Here is a 24,039-nt window from a genome sequence, read left to right as displayed (position 1 = left end):
ATGTACAATTCTTTGCAATCCCATGGACTGCAGGACACCAGGCTTCCCTGTCCATCACCAACTCCCAGAGTTTACTCAAACTCATATCCATCGTGTCGGTGATGCCATCCAACCATCTCATCCTCTGATGTCCCCTTCTTCTCCCGCCTTCAATCTTTCCCAGCATGAGGCTCTTTCCCAATGAGTCAGGTCTTCTCATCTGGTGGCCAAAGTACTGGAATTTCAGCTTCAACATCAGTCCTTCCAATGAATATTCAGGACTGATTTCCGTAGGGATGGACTGATTGGATCTCCTTGCAGTCCAAGGGATTCTAAAGAGTCTTCTTCAACACCACACTTCAAAAGCATCAATTCTTCGGCACTCAGCTTTCTTTATAGTCCAACTCTCACATCCATCCATGACTACTGGAAAAACCATAGCTTTGACTAAACGGACCTTTATTGGTAAAGTAATGTCTCTGCTTTTTAATATGCTGTCTAGGTTGGTCATAGCTTTCCTTCCAAGGAGTAAGCATCTTTTAATTTCATGGCTGCAGTCACCGTCTACAGTGATTTTGGAATCCCCCACCAAAAAAAATCTCTGTTTCCATTGTTTTCCATCTATTTGCCATGAAGTAATGGGACTGGATGCCATGATCTTAGTTTTCTGAATGTTGAGTTTTAAGCCAGCTTTTTCACTTTCCTCTTTCACTTCATCAAGAGGCTCTTCAGTTCTTCGCTTTCTGCCATAAGGGTGGTGTCATCTGCATATCTGAGGTTATTGACATTTCTCCTGGCAATCTTGATTCTAGCTTGTGCTTCCTCCAGCCCAGGATTTCTCATGATGTACTCAGCATATAAGTCAAATAAGCAGGGTGACAATATGCAACCTAGACATACTCCTTTCCCAATTTGGAACCAATCTCTTGTTCCATGTCCAGTTCTGTTGTTTCTTGACCTACATACGAATTTCTCAGGAGGAAGGTCAGGTGGTCTGATATTCCCACCTCTTGAAGAATTTTCCATAGTCTGTTGTGATCCACATTGTCAAAGGCTTTGGTGTAGTCAGTAAAGCAGAAGTAGATGTTTTTCTGGAACTCTCTTGCTTTTTCAATGATCCAACAGATGTTGGCCATTTGATCTCTGGTTCCTCTGCCTTTTCTAAAAACAGCTGAACATCTGGAAATTCACAGTTCACATACTGTTGAAACCCTCACTTGGAGAATTTGGAGCATTACTTTGCCAGCATGTGAGATGAGTACAATTGTGTGGTAGTTTGAGCATTCTTTGGCATTGCCTTTCTTTGGGATTGGAATGAAAACTGACCTTTTACAGTCCTGTGGCCACTGCTGAGTTTTCCAAATTTGCTGGCATATTGAGTGCAGCACTTTCACAGCATCCTCTTTCAGGATTTGAAATAGCTCAACTGGAATGTCATCGTCTCCACTAGCTTTGTTCGTAGGGATGCTTCCTAAGGCCCACTTAACTTCACATTCCAGGATGTCTGGCTCTAGGTGAGTGATCTCACCATCGTGATTATCTGTTCTTCTGAGTATTCTTGCCATCTCTTCCTAGTATCTTCTGTTTCTGTGAGGTCTGTACCATTTCTGTCCTTTATTGAGCCCATCTTTGCATGAAGTGTTCCCTTGGTATCTCTAATTTTCTTGAAGAGATCTCTAGTCTTTCCCATTCTGTTGTTTTCCTCTATTTATTTTCACTGATCGCTGAGGAAGGCTTTCTTATCTCTCCTTGCTGTTCTTTGGAACTCTGCATTCAATGGATATATCTTTCTTTATCTACTTTGTCTTTTGCGTCTCTTCTTTATCAGCTACTTGTAAGGCCTCCTCAGACAACCATTTTGCCTTTTGCATTTCTTTTTCTTGGGGATGGTCTTGATAACTGCTTCCTGACAATGTCAGGAACCTCAGTCCATAGTTCTTCAGGCACTCTGTCTATCAGATCTAATCTTTTGAATCTATTTGTCACTTCCACTGTATAATCATAAGGGACTTGATTTAGGTCATACCTAATCGTCTAGTTGTTTTCCCTACTTTATTCAATTTAAGCCTGAATTTGGCAATAAGGAGTTCATGATCTGAGCCACAGTCAGCTCCCAGTCTTGTTTTTGCTAACTTTATGTATCTTCCCCATCTTTGGCTGCAAAGAATACAATCAATCTGATTTCAGTATTGACCATCTGGTGATGTCCATGTGTAGAGTCTTCTTAGAAAATAAAATAAAAAGGAGCTCTGCCTTGACCAATGATGATTATTCTGATATTGTAAGCTGATAGGCATGATCAAAGAAATTCTCTATGCTATTCTAATATAAATAAGGTGAAAAAGTCACATATATCCTGTACCCAGCATAGGCCTCCAACATAATCTATGAAAGCATTTTCTTTTTGAGCTAGGTGTGGTGAGAGTTCTAAAATAGAGACACTGCACTGGCCATGCCCATAGGCCTACATTCCTCTTGGACCATTTACCATTTCTGAGACTGTAGGAGAATCACTTAGACATAATACATCTTAGATTTCTTAGTCTGAAAAATAAGACGGTAATGTTTATCTCTCTGGGTGTTGTGCAGATTCAATGAAGTGATATATGATCAGGGAATAGTATGAATGCCCCACCTGTAGTAAGTGGTTTAAGGAATCACACTCAATCATAAAAAGGAATGAAATATTGCCATTTGTCGCAACATAGATGGACCTGGAAAATATCATATTAAGTAAGCCAGAGAAAGATATGATATTGTTTATATGTGGAATCTAAAAAAGAGAGAGAGATACAGATGAATTTATTTACAAAACAGAAAAAGACTCACAGACATAGAAAACAAATTTAGGTTATCAAAGGGGGTGAGGGAATAAATTAGGTTAAGATGAACATACACACTAATAAATATAAAATAGGTAATCAGCAAGGACCTATTGTATAGCACAGGGGATCATTCTCAGTATTTTGTAATAACCTATACAGGAAAGTAATATGAAAGAGAACATATATATTTTGTGTATATGTGTGCATAACTATGTGAATATATATATTCACATATATATATTCAGTATATGTGAATCACTATGCTGTATAGCTGAAATTAATGCAACTTTAGAAATCAAGTATACTTAAACTTTAAAAAATTAAAAAATAAAATATGCTTTTCCCTCTAGTGCCACAATTTCCCTGTAATTTCATAATTAATATACTTCCTCTAGGAAGGAATTCTTGGGAGAGTCTGTACCCACTTTATAAATTGTTATTCCCTTTGTATGCACTGAAATCTTCAATTCTTTGGCCCTAGCTCTAAATAGTAGAACCTGTGGTAGAGCTTCTTATGATGACTGAAGAGCCTATCAAAAAGAGGAGAAATACTATATAAGTGAAATGCTATAATAGCAGAAGTGCTATAAGTGAAAAACTGCACATTAGCTTGTTCAGTCTGCATAACCTCGTAAGTAATGTTTGATGGAACTATTAGTTCTGTCATAAAAAAGGCTGATAAATGTTGACGCAACTTCATTTTAGCTTTGCAGTCTTAGTGAGTATATTATCATCTATATATTTTTTATAATTAACGATGGTGCTTGCTCTTTTGTTCCATAATTGGAGCATTTATTGAGAGATTTCCCACTGTTTGAATGATGTGCTTCATCCTCTCTACTTTTTCCCTGCTGTGTCCCCACAGTTATGATGCTCAAAATTTATAGAGTTTAAATGCTTCTTGCTGCTGTTTCACATTTCTACTTACTGTTTATTCATAGGATAAGGATAAGAGAGTTCTGTGTTAGAAGGAGCTTTTATATAGACGATTAGCAATGCTGAGAACATCCACTTATCTTTTGGTAACATTGATGGATTCCAACAAGGCACATGTAATACTGCTTAACATCACAAATGGGCCTCTTCATAAGAAGTGTTGACTGCATGGAAACAGTTGAAGGAGTGTTTCATCAGGAGACATTTCAGAGTTTATGAGGCTTGGGTTATGTGCATATTCCATGACAGACTGTTAATCAATCAGAATATCATATTCCACTGCTGGGACTCTGGAAGGTATTTTGTATTTAGAATATGTAGGATAGAATATAAATCCGAGATCCTCCCTGTCTCTCTCTCTCTCTTTTCTTTTTTTTAATTCACTGCCAAGACTAAGTGAAACTTAAGATTTTATTAGGCTGGATTATTGCTGTTACAGTATAACATGGTACCTGGTGTGTCTTAGGAAATAGAGGTGTTATGCCAACGGTTGTCATGAGTTTATTTTCTCCTTCAATGCCTGATAAGAAAATGTGCTGTCAGTTAAAGAAGTGCAGTGGGAATAATGATCATTCTAGAAGCCTTCAAACTAGGCTACAGGTATTTAATTTAAAAGTAAATTGTCTGTTTGAAGAGTTAGTATGTCCTTTTGACAAGAAGTATTAAAGCAGAGTGATAAAGTATAGTTAGTGACTTAGGGGTTTTAAAATCATTTTCCTCTAAATGCTAGCTGAAGACCAATTGTTGAATGTCTGTGCTTAACATCAGTTTCGTTTACAATGTTTTAGTTTGTTATCATTCCACCTGAGGGCAGGCAGGAAACATACAGCTGAGTTTAATTCACACCATTCCCTTTGCTTTGTTAGATCTGATGAGAGACTTGCTAGCTATTCAGGTTTCCTTTGTTGATGTAAAATGGCACTTCTGGACTACTGGTCAGTCTCAGGGGGTTTTTTGGTTTTTGGGGGGTTTTTTGGTGAGTTGGTTGGTTGATTGGTTTTGCTTTTTTCTTCCCATTGTTTAGATTTTTACATATGACTTAATTGTAAGTTTCTAAGCACAGATGAATATAGAAGAATTAAAAATCCCTTGTTTCTTGTGTTTAAACAGTGATGCTTTATTTTTTTTTTCCATTGTTTGAAGTTTCTTTTAGGGCCCTCCTTTTTTCCTGGTTACTGTAGATAACTGGATATGATAAAAAAAAAAAAAGAGTCACATTTGATTTATAATCTAATCCTCTTAAGGTTAGAAGGACCCTAGACATTAGTCAAAGTCCTACATTTTACAAATAAAGAATCAGACCCCCAGAGAAAAGAAATGACTTCCTGGGGCACTATGGCTGTCTAGTGACAGAGCAACATCCAAAGTCTGGTCTCGTGACTTGCTGAAGAGTTCTTTTTCCTCTCTATCAACCCCATGTGTTCCATTCCCAACTTATACGATGACATCTGAGCAGATTCTAACAACAAACCCTTCATGGGGACGTCATTCCCCAAGCTTGCTGGTTGATGACTTCAAGTGTTTGACAGTGCATATGACAATATAATTTATCCTGTGACTGCACAGATGAAATCCTGCAAATACTACTTGATGCCGCCACAAAATCATCCCTAAAAGGATTGCAGCTGTCTCTGGATCCGTAGCTCGCATAGTCTTCCTTTGAAATATACCCCAAAATGTCATTCTCACTGTTAAAGACAAATGCCAGATATGGCAACACAGTTATAGTTGCTAATTATCATGTCAATGTGATCCTTTTTTTCTCTCATCATTGTGCTTATCTATATATCCTATTTTGCTATTCTAGGTTTGTGTGCTGGAGAGGCAAATATTTGACTTCCTTGGATATCAGTGGGCACCTATCCTGGCAAATTTTGTACATATTATTATCGTCATTCTTGGTTTATTTGGAACCATTCAATATAGACCTCGTTACATAACAGGAGTAAGTACCCTTCCTGTTTTCTAAAAATTTTATTAAAATAGAGAAAAAATATGCCAACTATATATGTCTTGAAAATTATTTGTAAACTCTATATTTAAAGTACCATGTGTTTGTTTATATAGTTTCATGTTATATCAAAAGTAATTTAAAAAACTATCAAATTTAAAACACTTGGCAGTGAGTGGCAATAAATGGTACTTTATTAAAGTACCAATAAATTGTACTTTCAGCAAATATTCTTTTGTAAATACAAGGATGATAGAAATGCTATGTGAAAAATTATAAAGTCATGTTTTCCAATTTAACAGATTCTAGTGGGACTTTTCCCCATTTTAAATAATTATATTTTGTCAACTGAATAAAGGTAGTTTAAAATCAATACAAATGAACATATAGTATTAATGTAAAAATGTTAATACATATTAGGGTGCTTTTTGACGTACTTGAAAGCCAGAACAGTCTGGACCACTCTGTGTCTTTCACAATTCTTTTTTTGGCTTGGAGGAAGTATTTTGCATTCTCACTCAAGTTAAACTTACTTAACATAAAAGTGAAATCCAACTGTGTTGTAGTTGCTATGGGAACCATAACTTAGGATTTTTCACTTTTGTGTGTGTCTCAGATCTCAGCTATAGCTCTTCATTAATGTAGATTTTTTTATTGCCATCATTTTTTTTTCCGCTTCTTCTGTTTTTTGACAAAGCAAAAAATGTATAGTATCTCTTAAAAATTGTAAAGCAAGTTTTTGATAAAGGCATTTATATGAGACACTGTAGCTAAAGATCTGCCTTATTCAATGCAAACCAGCAAGCCTTCTTGGGTCTTATGAAGCCTCGTTCACATAAAAGATGCCCTCATATTACCTGTTTTTCTCTCTGGCATCTGGAACCCAGATAAAGCTCATGGGTACTGAAACAGGCAATATGGTGGCAGCTGGGACCAAGGGGTCCACTGGCTGGCTAAGGCTGAGTTGGGAGCCCCATAGTCTTCTCTGGGAACACACCCAGATGAGCACATGTCCTCTCTAAGGGTATGCTTCCATGTAAATCTTGTAATACTTTTTACAAGAATACAAGTAGGATGTGTTCTGTTGCAGAGGGTTTTTCAGTGCATAAGATATGATAGTAGTGTTCACTTTCTTGTATAAATTGTAATTTGATCCAATGTAAAGGAAGTGGTACAGTGTGTGGGAGTGGGTTTTCTGTAGTCATAATTCCAGGGTTAAAATCTTTAACCTACCAAATTCTGTGTGACTTTGGACAACATAACCTAACCAATCCTTAGTTTCTTACATTAACAATGAAAGTAATTATTGTGATTATATTGACTCAGTTCAGTTCCGTTCAGTCGCTCAGTTGTGTCCGACTCTTTGCAACCCCATGAACCGCAGCATGCCGGGCTTCCCTGTCCACCACCAACTCCCAGAGTTTATCCAAACCCATGTCCATTGAGTCAGTGATGCCATCCAACCATCTCAATCCTCTGGCATCCCCTTCTCCTCCTGCCCTCATTCTTTCCCAGCATCAGGGTCTTTTCAAATGAGTCAGTTCTTCGCATCAGGTGGCCACAGTATTGGGGTTTCACCTTCAACATCAGTCCTTCCAATGAACACCCAGGACTGATCCCCTTTAGAATGGACTGGCTGGGTCTCCTTGCAGTTCAAGGGACTCTCAAGAGTCTTCTCCAACACCATAGTTCAAAAGCATCAATTCTTTGGTGCTCAGCTTTCTTTATAGTCCAACTCTTACATCCATACATGACTACTGGAAAAACTGTAGCCTTGACTAGATGGACCTGTGTTGACAAAGTAATGTTTCTGCTTTTTAATATGCTGTCTAGGTTGGTCATAACTTTCCTTTCAAGGAGCAAACATATTTTAATTTCATGGCTGCAATCACTATCTGCAGTGATTTTAGAGCCCCAAAAAATAAAGTCAGCCACATGCTTTAATTTGTTACATGCCATTACATGAAACAGTCTCAATTTACCTTTCCTCTTCCATTAGACTTTGAGGCTCCTCCATGATTTTATTCTAATAAATAGTGTTACTCTGAGTATCACCATATAAGTATGTCATCTCCACTTGTGATAAAGTTCCTGGAATAAAAATCTAGGTGTGGATCAAATTTTTTGAACGGCTTAAAAGTTTTTGGCTTCTTTGTTTTGAGGAGTGAGTGGGATATTATATTGGGTTGGCCAAAAAGTTCATTGGGTTTTTCTGTAACATCTGTTTGACCAACTCAATATAAAATGATGTTGGCACAATGCTTGGTATTTAAAAGCTTAGCTTTTAAAAAAAAAAATTGTGTTTATTATCATTTGAAAATAATACTGAACTGTATAGACTAGTAAGAGCCTGATAGGCAATTTGAAATAGAGTGTGGTAATCTAAGTTATTGGTTGAACTCTCTACCACTTTTAAACTGCTACAGCTCTCAAAAATTTTTGTGAGATTTCTGTGTATCAAATTAAACTCATCTTCTTAAATTACATATGCACAAATCTTTTCAATATAAGATACAGTTTCCATTGTTCCATAAGAGTTACAATATCATGGCATGCCTTTAAGATTATTAGAGCTTTTATATAATTGAGAGGATCTCTGAAATCTTTCTGAAGTCTTAGCTGCATGTCTTAGCATTGCATCTTTGATTTGATCTTGACTCGCAGACACCATTCTGAATTTGTTCTTTTTCTAGAGGCAACGTCTTTACTTGGAAAATCTTTTGCCAGCTGGAGATGCTGTAAAAGTGAAATTTTTATTTTCCAACCTAGCAAGTCTTCAGTTAACAATGTACCCTATAAATTGTACTTGAAAACAGGACTGTTCCTTTAGCTCATCTCTCATAATATCATGTTGCTGCTGCTGCTGCTAAGTCATTTCAGTCGTGTCCAACTCTGTGCGACCCCATAGACGGCAGCCCACCAGGTTCCCCCATCCCTGGAATTCTCCAGGCAAGAACACTGGAGTGGGTTGCCATTTCCTTTTCCATTGCATGAAAGTGAAAAGTGAAAGTGAAGTCGCTCAGTCGTGTCCGACTCCCAGCGACCCCATGGACTGCAGCCTACCAATATCATGTTATGAGTAGCTAAAAGATGACGAATAATACTGTCAACCGTTTGCTTGGAAATCCCATTAGCCAGATCCACAAGTTTGTAGATATATTTTGTATCTTCAAAGTTACTGCGGGCAGTATTTAGCCTTATTGTTCCCACAATAATTGTTGTGAGCCTTCTTTTCTCCAGTCCTCAAAAACCATTTCTTTACTGTTTTTCCTGTTTTCCCTGATAGTTTTCTCACTGTCCTTCTAGCCTCCATCTACCACCTTGTCTCAAAGTTAATGCTATGTATTTTAGGTTTGTGTTATAGTATCACTCAATTTCTATACTAGTTACCTATTTCTATATAATTTCTATATAACAAACCATTTCTATATATCAAATTAGTGGAATCTCATGGCTGTGATGCCCTGTCGAAACTCAAAAGTTGATCCATGAAAATAGAGAATTTGCCATAAAAATGGAATAAAGGATTTTCATTTTGCCTAAAGATGATAAAAAGAATTTTAGTTAAACAAACTGGAATGGAATCATAGATGACAGAAATTCTGGTCAAAGAAGGATCTGGGTTTAGCAGGAAAATGCAAAATTGGCAACAAAATTGGTAACTAACAACACGGTACTGCTGCAGTTAAGAAATATCCATAGTCTCTCTGTATTCTGGATATTGAGATATTAACAATGAAATTTCTTTTCCTTTCCCTTGAAAATGTAAGTTTTTATGATTTCTATATTTGTCATTTTACATCACAATATAAAACAACTCAATATAAAAATAGAGATAAGCACTTTCATCAGTTCACAACTGAAACTTATTTATATTTTTGTACATTTTGTTCATCTGTGTGCAATTGAAATGTATCTGATTATGCTACATCTCAAATATGTGTATTTTTATTTTAAGTAATATCAAATAATTTTGGAATTCATGTGGCTATTTCTTTGATCATCGTCCAGTCAAAGGTTTTAGCATAGTCAATGAAACAGAGATAGATTTTTTTTTCTAAAATCCCCTTGCTTTCTCTATAATCCAGAAAATGTTGGCAATTTGGTCTCTAGTTCCTCTTCCTTTTCTAAACCCAGCTTGGACATCTGAACTTCTTGGTTTGCATAATGCTGAAGCCTAGCATGCAAGATTTTAAGCATGACCTTTCTTACATGGGAGTTGAGTGTGATTGCCTGATGGTTAGCACATTCTTCGTTACTACTCTTCTTGGGAAATGGGATGAGGATTGACTTTGTCCAGTTCTGTGGCCACTGCTGGGTCTCCCAGATTTGCTGACATAATATACACCTTGATGGCATCTGGGCTGGATGAGTTACAACCGGGAATCAAGATAGGCAGGAGAACCATCAACAACCTCAGATATGCAGATGATAGCACTCTAATGACAAAAAGTTAAGAGGAACTAAAGAACCTCTTGAGAGTGAAGGAGGAGAGTGAAAGAGCTGGCTTAAGACTAAATATTTAAAAAAAATAAATAAATAGATCATGGCATCCGGCCCCATTGTTGCATGGCAAATAGAACGGGAAAAGGTGAAAGTAGTGACAGATTTCCTCTTCTTGGGCTCCAAAATCACTGTGGATGGTGACTGCAGCCATGAAGTCAGAAGATAATTGCTCCTTGGCAGGAAAGTAATGACAAACCTAGACAGTGTGTTGAAAAGCAGAGCCATTACTCTGCCGACAAAGATCCATATAGTCAAGGCTATGGTTTCCCAGTGGTCACATATGGTTGTGAGATCTGGACCATAAAGAAGCAGAATGCCAAAGAATTGATGCCTTGGAACTGTGGTTCTGGAGAAGACTCCTGAAAGTCTCTTGGACTTTCAGGAGCAAGCAGATCAAACCAATCAATCTTAAGGAAGATCAATTCTGAATATTCACTGGAAGAACTGATGCTGAAGCTGATGCTCCAGTATTTTGGTCATCTGATGCGAACAGATGACTCAGTGGAAAACTCCCTGATGCTGGGAAAGATTGAGGGAGAAGAAGAGCGTATCAGAGGATAAGATGGTTAGACGGCATCACCAATGCAATGAAGATGAACTTGGGAAAACTCTGGGAGATGGGGATGGACAGGGAGGCCTGGTGTGCTGCAGTCCATGGGGTCGCAAAGAGTCAGACTCAACTGGGCGACTGAACAACAACAGCAGTTTCATTGTTTATTTAACCCTTTACATATATTATATATTATATAATATAATAAATATATTATGGTATGGTATATATTGGGGGCTTTCCTGGTGGCTCAGTGGTAAATAATCCACTTGCCAGTGTAGGAGATGCAGGTTTGATCTCTGGGTCAAGAAGACCCCTTGGAGAAGCAAATGGCAACCCACTCCAGTATTTTTGCCTGGGAAATCCCATGGACAGAGGAGTCTGGTGGGCAACAGGGATTGCAAAAGAGTCACACACAACTTAGCAACTAAACAACAACAATAATGTATATATCATTATACATCATACTGTTTTCATGATAAATATTTCCCTGTAATCATCACCATAAAAAATGCTCTCATCTTCATTTGTGATTTTGATCCTTAAAAAAGATACCTAAATATAACTAAATAATATGAACAAGTTTAAATCTTTTAGTATATAGTTGACAATTACGCATCCAGAATCATTTTATTAAATTATTCTCCCACCAATGTACAGCACTGTTTTTCACTGCACCCCTTCTAACCCTGAATACTATCTGTTCTCATATTTTTTTAATCTACTGAAAGAAAAAGTGTCATTTTTATTGCATTTCTTATCTTACCAAATTGAACTTTTTTCACATTTTCATTAGCCATTTTTATTTCCTTTTCAAGGGATTGTCATGCTGTATTCATTGCTCGTTTTTCTGTGGAGCCTTAGTGTTTACCATAACAATTTTTACATATAGATCACTTAGTAAAGATCCTTACCCTTTTAAATATCATACATTTTCATTTTGATATTTATTGTTTTTCTCTTATTAAAATGAACTTTCCCTTTGTGATATCTTCTATTTATTTTTTTAATTTATTTTTAATTGGAGGCTAATTGCTTTACAATGTTGTATTGGTTTCTGCCATATAACTGTGAATCAGCCTTAAGTATACATGTATCCCCTTTCTCTTGAGCCTCCCTCCCATCCTACCCCCATCCCATCCCTCAAGGTTATCACAGAATGTAATGATGTGTTCATTACCTGTAGGCCTAGTTTTGCTAAAACAAAAAGGCAGATGCCCAAAAATAGAGGCTAAGAAAAAAAGTGTCACTTTCCACATTTGCTGTTTGTAGAGAGTTTCAATTTATTGATGGTACATATTATTCTATTAATTGAAAGCTTCCTCCCCAGCTAAAATAAGCATGAGGGCATCCTTGAAACACTGAGCACAGTAGCAACAAATAAAATTTAGAGTATTGGTAATGAGTTTCATTTCCTTAACTAATTTTCTCTTTCATAAGAACAAAGAAGAAAAATTTACAACAGTTAATTGGGACAAGAACTCATTAGTACCCTTTGAAGGCCTCTGGCATTTCAAAGAATATAATATGTTGAAGTAAAATTAAATGGATGATTTCAATTCCAAGCAAAGGACATTTGAAGCAAGAATCCATAAAAAGTATCTGTATTGCATAACTCTGTAGCATCAAGAGTCCCAAAGAAAAGCCCAGATTAACTTTGGTGGAATAATTCATACATAAATACATACAAATGGCTCCCATGAAAGAATTACCTTATGTCATAAATGAAATTGCCAGATACATCTTCATTTGGGATAAAGACACTGGCAAGCAGAATATGATTTGAGATATACAGTAGGTATTAGTTAATGACAAAAAATGTTGATGAATTGCATGCTTTAAATTGTCTAAGATAATCTGAGTAGTATGTGGTTCCTAACTGGGAAAGGCACAGCAATTTTTTTGGTGATATTACCACAAAACATGTTGTCATAACTCTCATTATTTTTTCCTGTTTTTTTCTTTCTTCCCTCTCTTCTTTCATTCCTTCCTTTTCTTTCCTCTTTCCTTCTCCCCACCCTCCTTCCCTCCCTTTCTCTGTATTTAACCAAGTTATTTTGAAAGAAAGAAGAATACCTTGCAGAGCTTGGAATCACTGACTTGGTCAGTTAAACTCATCCCAAAACTAGAAATGAATTCAAAATAGCTAAAAATCCATTATTCAGATTTCATAAAAACAACAGAAGAGAACAACATACCAAAATCACAGTAATAGGAATCATATATCTTCTTTTCTTACCATTTCCATTACCGTTCACAGATGCTACTAGATTACTTCCTCTACAAATCCTACAAACCTCACATTAACTTTATAAATTTTCTGTTCAAACTCATGTAACTAGGAAATAGCAGAGTCGGGATATGGACCCATGCTCTTAACCAAAGCCATACTCTTAACTACCATACTGAACTACCTTTTATGTGCACAGCTCAAAGGGCCATAATTTATCTGACAAATGAAAACGGTTTTGTTAAGATTTTGGCAAATCCAAAATCTGTCATGGCATTTGCCGTTTGAAGAGCAGTTAGATTTTAAATTGCTGTCTTCAATTTATATCATTCTTATATCAAGGTTAATGGTTTTTGCTATGTATTTAGTGAGGAAATGACCTTTTGTCTCCAGAATTAAGAACACAAAACCCTAATGATGCACATTTTATTTTTGCAGAAGGATAGTATCAGAGGGTATCCTTAATTTCCTGAAATAATGAATTAAAATGGTATTTTAAAATTGTTTCTTATGGCAATCAACATTTGATAATGGTAATTCATATATATACATAGTACATATGTATGTATATAAACATAATTTGCATATGATTTATAGTATATATTAAGAACAGAAGTATCTCTACATTTATTTTCAAGGAGCTTTAAATAGCTGGTGGGAGAATTCATATCTATATATTTGAAAAAATACCCTCATTATATACCAAAACATGCATGTATGTATATTACTATTCCTATAGAGTTTTTCTATGACATCAGTTTAGGTTATAATAAGTAATCCAAATTAAACAAGTGGGAAAAACTGGGATCAGTATCCTGTTTTGTTACCAAAAAAATCAAGAGATTAAAATAGTATGTGACGTGATGTACAAGTTGCTCAGTTATGTCCAGCTGTTTGTGTTATGTACAACAACAGTTATGTACAACTCATGGATTGTAGCTTGCCAGGATCTCATCTCCATGGAATTCTCCAGGCAAAAATACTGGAGTGGGTTGCCATTCCCTTCTCCAAGGGATCTTCCTGACTCAGGGATTGAACCTGGGTCTCCTGCATTGCAGGCAGATTCTTTACTGTCGAACCACCAGGGAAGTCCTTTAAACTAGTATGGTTACAGCTAGTTTCAGGAAGCAGGAATATGATGTTTAGAAAGAGAAGCCAATATTCATGAATTGTCATTCCTTGGTTGTTTTTTTTTTTTATTTTATTTTATTTTTAAACTTTACATAACTGTATTAGTTTTGCCAAATATCAAAATGAATCCGCCACAGGTATACATGTGTTCCCCATCCTGACCCCTCCTCCCTCCTCCCTCCCCATTCCATCCCTCTGGGTCGTCCCAGTGCACCAGCCCCAAGCATCCAGTATCGTGCATCGAACCTGGACTGGCAACTCGTTTCATACATGATATTTTACATGTTTCAATGCCATTCTCCCAAATCTTCCCACCCTCTCCCTCTCTCACAGAGTCCATAAGACTGATGAACTATTAGACTGTCATTAAACCTCTACTCATTGTTCTGAAATAATGAAGAATTGAATACTGCTTTCATTTTGCATATTAAAATTTTAGATGAATAATTTCACATTGTTGCTGAGTACTAAACTTTGCTTCCTCAATTTGAGACACTTTTTTTTCCTATATTATTATTTAACATATTAATAATGGTTTATCAATGAGTATTTCTTTGTGAATTGACACATATCCTTCTCTCCTTTGAGGGAGGGCAGAGCATAAAAAGACATCAATGAGTCAGCTTCAGACAACATGTCATCTGTTTTGACTTCCTTCATTTTGCTTTTCCTTGAGCCAGTTTATTAAAAGAAAGGAAACCCATGTCATCTGGGACAAGTCTTGAAGGCCACATGGAGTTATCAGAAAACAAAGCTAAGACCTATTTTATAAAACCATTCAGTTATGGCAGTTTGGGACATGTATAGATTCCTCAGAGGGTGTGCAAAAGCAAATAGAAACTCAATTTGTATGGGGGGGGAAAAAAAAACCTCCATGTTTTTGGAATTTACTATTTACTGATAACCAGCCATGGTTTGAATTTTAAGTTTTAAGGAGCTCAGGTCCCCATGGAGACTATAACCAATAGCAATATGAGGAGTAAGTTCTGTGTCCTACTCCCAGGTCGTGTATTTCTTTCACTCTAGTAATATGACTGTCCTAAAAATTTGTGTACTCTATTTGGTCATTTCTAGGAAATTATTAATCTATGTTTAGGCAGTTGTTTTGAGTATTTGATTCATTTTTTGCAGGAAAAAATATCCAAAAGGAAATGTATTGCAGCTGAAGCATTAAAAATGCACACTTTCTGTTCAGGACAGAAAATCAATGTAGATTAGAGATGAAAAGACTTGAGATAGTAGTAAATTAACATTGCTTCTAATGACTTAGTAGTTGTGAAAATAAGTCTTTTCCCATAAGCCTAGGAGGGGGAAAAAAACATCATTACAAGTTTTATGGATTTAGCCTCTAGTTCTAAAATAAATGCAATAATGCAACATGGTAAATGCAGTTTATTCTCAAAAGGATATATTCCCTTAGGGAATTGTGGGCCATTTATTCTACAAGAATATACTTGTGCTCACATTCTGTTGTTAGGCTGTGACTAAAGATTTATAGAATGTGGCAAGTATACGTAATTACATTTTAACAGTCTAATTCCTGTTTGTAAGTCATCAAATAATTTTTGGAAAAAATTCTGAGGAGAGACGTGAGATAGATCAGTTCAGTTCAGTTGCTCAGTTGCGTCTGACTCTTTGCAGCACCATGGACTGCAGCACGCCAGGCCTCCCTGTCTATCACCAACTCTCAGAGCTTGCGCAGACTCATATCTATCGAGTCAGTGATGCCATCCAACCATCTCATCCTCTCGTCATCCCCTTCTCCTGCCTTTAATCTTTCCCAGCATCAGGGTATTTTCCAGTGAATCGGTTCTTCTCATCAGCTGGCCAAAGTATTGGAGATTCAGCTTTAGCATCAGTCCTTCCAAAGAATATTCAGGACTGATTTCCTTTAGGATTGACTGGTTTGGTCTCCTTGCAGTCCAAGGGATTCTCAAGAGTCTTGTCCAATACCACAGTTCAAAAGCATCAATTTTTTGACACTCAGCTTTCTTTATAGTCCAGAATTTCAAAAACAAAATGTAAAATTAGACTTATAATAAGATAAAAATTCTCTTCCTTGCCTTTCTCCAGCTGTTCCTAGTCTCTTTATAGTTCCTGAGTGGTCTATATATAGACATGTCAGAGGGTCTGTAAAAGCAAAATCATTTTACTCTAATTTATTTTTGGATCACACTGTTTTGACAGTCCCCCTCCCAAATCTCCCTTCCCACTGGAGTTTGTCTTTCTTTTATTCTTGAAAGTGAGAAAACAGGCTTTAAAAAAAAAATACATTTCCTATTTCCATTTCTTACTCATTCTGTTCATATTTTGGAAACCCATTGCTTTACTGTTTAAGTTTAGGCCATTTTCTTTGGACTTGACCATGATTTTATCAGTAACTTTTTGTTTTTAGGTTAGGCTCTTCTTCCCTGGAGATTTCCCTCTCTCCAGTCTAAATTGGTGGCTCTTCAGGCCTATTACACATCCATCTATCCTTCTCTGCACCCCCTGAGTTACAGTCATGCTTTCTTAGATCATACCTATTTTCTTTCTAATATTCTTCACACAAATTTCTGAGAAAGCTTGTTCAGGAGATAAACTTTCTGAGTTTATTCTACCTTTACACTTGAGTGATAGGTTTACTAGAGGCAGAATTCATGGGTGAGAATCAATCTTCCTTCGAGCACTGAAGTAATTTTCAATTGTATTCTAGGAAGCAAGGTTACTGTTGGGAAGTCTGAATCGATCTGTTCTTCATTCTTTTGTAGGTAACTTGAAAAAAAATCTTGCAATATTCATTTCATAAGGGTTGTCTTACCATTTCCAAAGGAGGTGTCTGAGTGTGGACCTAATTGAAAATTTTGTAGGCCTTTTTGATTTGAAAGCATGAATACCTTCAACTCTGGAGTGTTTGTGTATCTATCATTTTGATGATTCTCTATGCTTTTGACCATTTGACTTTATCTTCAGGTAATTTAATTTAACAGTTATATGTATTATAACTTTGTTTATTTACTTATTTTAAAAAACTCATTTTTTTTTCCTATAGGAGATTAAATGCTTCTCTATTTCCAAAGGTGGTGGAGGGACTGTGCTTGTTTTCCAGCCCACATTTACACTCACTGTTATTCATACATTCCTTCCTCAAGTCTCCAGATTATAAAGAATTCTGCCTAGTAGTTAATCTTCCTCTGCATCTGTGGCTCATCCATACACACTGTGGACTGCCAGTTGCTCTACTCTGCTTATTAATGAGCACTTAAATGTCCAGTCTTCCTCTTCCGGCAATTGATTGAAATAGCTCTATTTTGCTGCTCATTATTTTAAGGCTGTAGAAGTTGCATGCTGTTTGCCTTTTGAATCAGAAGTGGAACAGTAACTATTAAAGTCCATTAAAGGTGGTGCTAGTGGTAAAGAACCTGCCTGCCAAGGCAGGAGACATAAGAGACATGAGTTCAGTCCCTGGGTTGGGAAGATCCCCTGGAGGAGGAAATGATACCCCATTCCAAATTCTTGCCCGGAGAATCCCATGGACAGAGGAGCCTGGTGGACTACAGTCCATGGGGTTGCAAAGACTTGGACACAATTGAAGTGACTTAGCATGCACACACACACACACAACATATTTTACTTTGAAATTGTTTCCTTTTCTCAGGGAGATCTGAACAGGTGGCTTTGTTATACAAAGGTATGGAAATCCAATGACAATTAGAATTCCTTCACTGTTTAAAAAGTCCTTCATTGATTGTTTATTATATGGTAAGGACTATGCTATGTGTAAGTTATACCATAACAAACAAAGCCTCCAAATGTTTCCATTTTAAAAGAGGGGAGAAGAAACCTGTAATCATTTAAAAACCATGTTTATCATAAATTCTATGAGAGATGTAAAGGATATCACAAGATTCCCAGAACAGATTCCATAAGTCAACCAGGGGGCTGGAAAGATTCCAGAGATTCTTCATAGAGGAAATGACACATGAATTAAGATTTAACATTTGAGTATGATGGGCAAGACAGGAAGAGGTGAGAATTTCAGGCAAAGATAACAGAAGAAAAAGCATAGAGGTGTTTAAAAATGTAACAGTATTTTTATTGATTTGTATTAGAGCCACATGTCTGCTACACAGAGGCTGGACTAGTTAAAAATAAGGCTAACTTGGTAGCCTTTTTTTCCCCCTTTGTCAGGCTCTCCCATCAGAAAGCTTCCATAAGCTTCTTACCCTCTCCATCAGAGGACAGACAGACTGAAAACCACAATCACAGAAAACTAACCAATCTAACCACATGGACCACAGCCTTGTCTAACTCAATGAAACTGTAAGCCATGCCATGTAGGGCCATGCAAGACAAACGGGTCATGGTGAAGAGTTCTGACAAAATGTGTCCGCTGGAGAAGGGAATGGCAAAACACTTCAGCATTCTTGTCTAGAGAACCCCATGAATAGTATGAAAAGACAAAAAGACAGGACACTGAAAGATGAACTCCCCAGGTCGGTAGGTGCCCAATATGCCACTGGAGATCAGTTGAGAAAAAACTCCAGAAAGAATGAAGAGATGAAGCTAAAGTAAAAACAACACCCGGTTGTGGATGTGACTGGTGATGGAAGTAAAGTCCAATGCTTTAAAGAGCAATATTGCATAGGAACCTGGAATATTAGGTTCAAAATCAAGGCAAATTGGAAGTGGTCAAACAGGAGATAGCAAGAATGAACGTCAACATTTTAGGAATAAGCAAAAATGGATTGGAATAGGTGAATTTAACTCAGATGACCATTATATCCACTATTGTAGGCAAGAATCCCTTCGAAGAAATGGAGTACCATCATAGTCAACAAAACAGTCAAATGTAGTACTTGGATGCAATCTCAAAAATGACAGAATGATCTCTGTTCATTTCCAAGGCAAACCATTCAATATCACGGTAATCCAAGTCTATGCCCCAACCACTAATGCTGAAGAAGCTGAAGCTGAACGGTTCTATGAAGACCTATAAGACCTTCTAGAACTAACACGCACAAAAGATGTCCTTTTCATTACAGGGGACTGAAATGCAAAAGTAGGAAGTCAAGAAACACCTGAATAACAGGCAAATTTGGCCTTGGAGTACAGAATGGAGCAGGTCAAAGGCTAACAGAGTTTAGCCAAGAGAATGCACTGGTCATAGCAAGCATCCTCTTCCAACAACACAAGAGAAGACTCTACACATGGACATCAATAGATGGTCAACACCAAAATCAGATTGATTATATTCTTTGCAGCCAAAGATGGAGAAGCTCTATACAGTCAGCAAAAATAAGACCGGGAGCTGACTGTGTCTTAGAACATGAACTCTTTATTGTCAAATTCAAACTTAAATTGAAGAAAGTAGGGAAAACCACTAGACTATTCAGGTATGACCTAAATCAAACCCCTTAGAATGATAGAGTGGAATTGAAAAATAGATTCAAAGGATTAGATCTGATAGACAGAGTGCATGATGAACTATGGACAGAGATTTGCAACATTGTACAGGAAACAGGGATTAAGACCATCCCCAAGAAAAAGAAATGCAAAAAAGCAAAATGGCTGTCTGAGGAGTGCTTACAAATAGCTGTGAAAAGAAAAGAAGCAAAAAGCAAAGGAGAAGAGGAAAGATATACCCATTTGAATGCAGAGTTCCAAAGAATAGCAAGGAGACATAATAAAGCCTTCCTCAGTGATCAGTGAAAAGAAATAGAGAAAAACAACAGAATGGGAAAGACGAGATCTCTTCAAGAAAATTAGAGATACCAAGGGAACATTTCATGCAAAGACGGGCTTGATAAAGGACAGAAATTATATGGGCCTAACAGAAGCAGAAGATATTAAGAAGAGGTGGCAAGAATACACAGAAGAACTGTACAAAAAAAGATCTTCATGAACCAGATAATCACAATGGTGTGATCACTCACCTAGAGCCAGACATCCTGGAATGTAAAGTCAGACGGGCCTTAGGAAGGATCTCTATGAACAAAGCTAGTGGAGGTGATGGAATTCCAGTTGAGCTATTTCAAATCTTGAAAGATGATGCTGTGAAAGTGCTGCACTCAAAATGCCAGCAAATCTGGAAAACTAAGCAGCAGCCACAGGACTGGAAAAGGTCAGTTTTCATTCCAATCCCAAAGAAAGGCAATGCCAAAGATTGTTCAAACTATCACACAATTACACTCATCTCACATGGTAGTAAAGTAATGCCCCAAATTCTCCAAGCCAGGCTTCAACAGTATGTGAACCATGAACTTCCAGATGTTCAAGCTGTTTTTAGAAAAGGCAGAGGAACCAGAGATCAAATTGCCACATCTGCTGGATCATCAAAAAAACAAGAGAGTTCCAGAAAAACATCTACTTCTGCTTTATTGAATATGCCAAAGTCTTTGTGTGGATCACAACAAACTGGCTAATTCTTAAAGTGATGGGAATACCAGACCACCTCATCTGTCTCTTGAGAAATCTGTATGCAGGTCAGGAAGCAACAGTTAGAACTGGGCATGGAACAGCAGACTGGTTCCAAATAGGAAAAGGGGTACATCAAGGCTGTATATTGTCACCCTGCTTATTTAATTTATATGCAGAGTACATCATGAGAAATGCTGGGCTGGATGAAGCACAAGCTTGAATCAAGATTGCCAGGGGAAATATCAATAACCTCAGATATGCAGATTACACCACCCTTATGGCAGAAAGTGAAGAAGAACTAAAGAGCCTCTTGAAGAAAGTGGAAGGGGAGAGTGAAAAGTTGGCTTAAAGCTCAACATTCAGAAAACTAAAGTCATGGCATCCAGTCCCATTACTTCATGGCAAATAGATGGGGAAACAGTGGAAACAGTGGCAGACTTTATTTCTTTGGGCTCCAAAATCACTGCAGATGGTAATTTCAGCCATGAAATTAAAGGATGCTTAGTCTTTGGCAGGAAAGGTATGACCAACCTAGACAGCATATTCAAAAGCAGAGACGTTGCTTTTCCAACAAAGGTCTGTCTAGTCCAGGCTTTGGTTTTTTAGTAGACATGTATGGATGTGAGAGTTGTACTATAAAGAAAGCTGAGCACTAAAGAATTGATGCTTTTTAACTGTGGTGTTGGAGAAGACTCTTGAAAATCATTTGGACTGCAAGGAGATACAACCAGTCCATAGTAATGGAAATCAGTCCTGAGTGTTCATTGGAAGGACTGATGTTGAAGCTGAAACTCCAATCCTTTGGCCACCTGATGCGAAGAACTGACTCATTGGAAAAAACTCTGATGCTGGGAAAGATTGAAGGTGGGGAGAGAAGGGGATGACAGAGGACGAGATGGTTGTATGGCATCACCAATTCAATGGACATGAGATTGATTAAACTCCTGGAGTTGGTGATGGACTGGGAAGCCTGGCATGCTGCAGTCCATGGAGTCACAAAGAGTCGGTCGTGACTGAGTGACTGAAATGAACTGAACTGAACTTAGAGACCAGAATAGAGACCAGAATGTAAAGAAAATACTTGCCCATCCTAAATTTTTATATAAGACATTCTCTATATATTTAAGAGTTTTATATAAGTAGGAGTCCTAAGTGGCTAGCAGCATGGCAGGGAAGAAGAAATTAAAAGATAGGAACCATTTCACGAGGCAGTCATTAAAGTAAGATGAGCAATTTGGGGAAAAAATTTTGAAAATTCAGTTCTAAACTTTCATTTTCTGATTAGTTATATGGATATTACCAAATACGGATGTCTCAAACCCTTTATAAACTGTTCCCTAACAACTTGATACCACTTTTAGTTAAAAACAGTAAATATTATGTAGTATGTAGATAACATGGTTTTATCATCCTAAAATAGAATACCTTTGTTGTTGTTTACACGTTAAGTCATGTCCAACTCTTTTGAGAGCCCATGGACTGTAACCATCCAGGCTTCTCTGTCCATGGCATTTCCCAGGCAAGAATACTGGAGTGGGTTGCCATTTCCTTCTCCAGGGGATCTTCCCAACCCAGGGATCAAACCTGTGTCTCCTGCATTGCAGGTGGATTCTTTACTGCTGAGCCACCAGAAAAGCCCTGAATGCCTTTATTAAATACCTGGTAATTGGGTTTCCCAGGTGGTGCTAGTGGTAAAGAACCCAATATTTTCAGTACAGGAGAATTATGATTCTGCTGTGTGTGCCTGGTGGGTGGTTTAGTCAAGTGGGTGTCTGACTTATCCACTTCCTGGTATGATTCTAACCACCAGTTGACTGTCCATTAGAGTCTATGGGCCTCCAGCTAGCCAGTATTTTAGACTATCTACATGCCTACTACTTTTCAGGAAAACCTCAAAATCACTGCCACTCAATACCTACCAAGTGTTCGAATAAGAAAGATGATATTTATTGGGAATTGCTGAAAGAATAAGTGATGCATATATTCTGCCAGACCCTTTATATCCTATCCTACACAAACAGAGCTTCATACCTGTACTGGATAAGTTTAGAATTTTCAGTGTATTATTTACTCCTGATTTGCATTTTAGCTATACGTCAGTTAACCTACATTGAGTGCATTTATAAGAAACAAACTTATGACCTCTATTCATTGTCAAGGTTTTGTTGAACTCACATCAAATATCTATCTCTTATCTCTGTAGGGGAGGAAAATTTTCCCTTCTTCCCTTCTAGGTTCTATGGCTGGTCTAATAATTAAATTGATGTAAGATAGATTAACAGGAGGAAAACAAATTTAATTTTCTATATGCAGGAATCCATTAAAATATGAGACTAAAAGAAGTGGCCAGAGCAAGCAGATTTTAAGCCTTTTAGAGAAATAAATAACACATTTGTGAAGAATTGATAAGAGAAAGAAATTTTGGCTTGGAGTGGTAAATTAGTGAAAAAGTAACAAGGTTTGTTTATACAGCCTTTTGGCTGTAAATTCCCTATCTCTGGTGATAAGAATATTTCTCTACATCTTGGAATAGGGATTACCTTTCACATGAGATTTATCTCCTGCTTTAAAGGGGACAGAGGAGGGCTAGAATGCTTCTATTTCACCAGCCTTTCCTCAAATAACTTTAATTCAAAATAATCATTGTGCCAGACTGGCATATTGTGATCTCCTTCATCCAAATCCTGGAAATAGTAATGTTTTACTTATGTATTAGGTTGTTTTTCCTTGAGATCCTGATAAACTTAGCACTAGATATGCATAATTTTAAGATTAAGTATGTGACATGCCAAAGTTTTGCAAAACAAACACACAAAAAAGCTTTCTATATCTATTTTCTGATAAACTAATAAAAGTAATTCTTTTAGTATACATTTGCTAACACTCTGTGCCAGACACTCTTCTAGATCCTGTGTATTCAACAGTGAAAAGACCAAATTCAAGCTTTTATGGGCAAGACAGACAGTATACAGGCAGTAAGAAATAGGTCACAGAATGACGTTGCAATATAAAAGTTTGTTCTCTCTGTCTCTCTCTTTTTTTAATATGTGTTTGCGTGTGTGTGTAAGTTGCGCAATTGTGTCCAACTCTTTCCAGGAGATCTTCTGACGCAGGAATCGAACCCAAGTCTCCTGCATTGCAGGCAGATTCTTTACAGTATGAGCCACCGAGGAAGCCTATATATATATATTCCCTGGAGAAGGTAATGGCTACCCACTCCAGTATTCTTGCCTGGAAAAGTCCGTGGACAGAGGAGCCTGGTAGGATACAGTCCCAGGGATCTCTTTGCCAGGTGCTGCAGGTTTGTCGTAGTAGCATAGTGTTAGTCGCTCAGTCATGTTTGGCTCTGTGCAACCCCATGGACTGTAGCCTGCCAGGCTCCTTTGTCCATGGAATTCTCCAGTCAAGAATACTGTTTCCTCCTCCAGGGGATCTTCCCAACCAAAGGATCAAGCCAAGGTCTCCTGCACTGGATTCTTACTACTGGACCGCCAGGAAAGCCCTATGCTTTGATATTAACTTTAAAATTAGT

General features: G+C 37.3%; 1 protein-coding gene across 1 annotated transcript in view; it reads left to right on the top strand.

The window, feature by feature from the left end:
* Positions 1-24,039, top strand: part of NKAIN2 (sodium/potassium transporting ATPase interacting 2) — a 941,095-nt gene that overhangs the window by 312,746 nt on the left and 604,310 nt on the right. The window contains exon 3 of the mRNA XM_055534975.1: positions 5,548-5,685. Within this exon, the coding sequence (XP_055390950.1) occupies positions 5,548-5,685 (138 nt within the window). The remainder of the gene's footprint in view (positions 1-5,547; positions 5,686-24,039) is intronic.

Source organism: Bubalus kerabau, chromosome 9, assembly GCF_029407905.1.
Source record: "Bubalus kerabau isolate K-KA32 ecotype Philippines breed swamp buffalo chromosome 9, PCC_UOA_SB_1v2, whole genome shotgun sequence".
NCBI lineage: Eukaryota > Metazoa > Chordata > Mammalia > Artiodactyla > Bovidae > Bubalus > Bubalus kerabau.
Note: the sequence above shows the minus strand (reverse complement) of the source record. Positions and strands in the feature narration are given on the sequence as shown.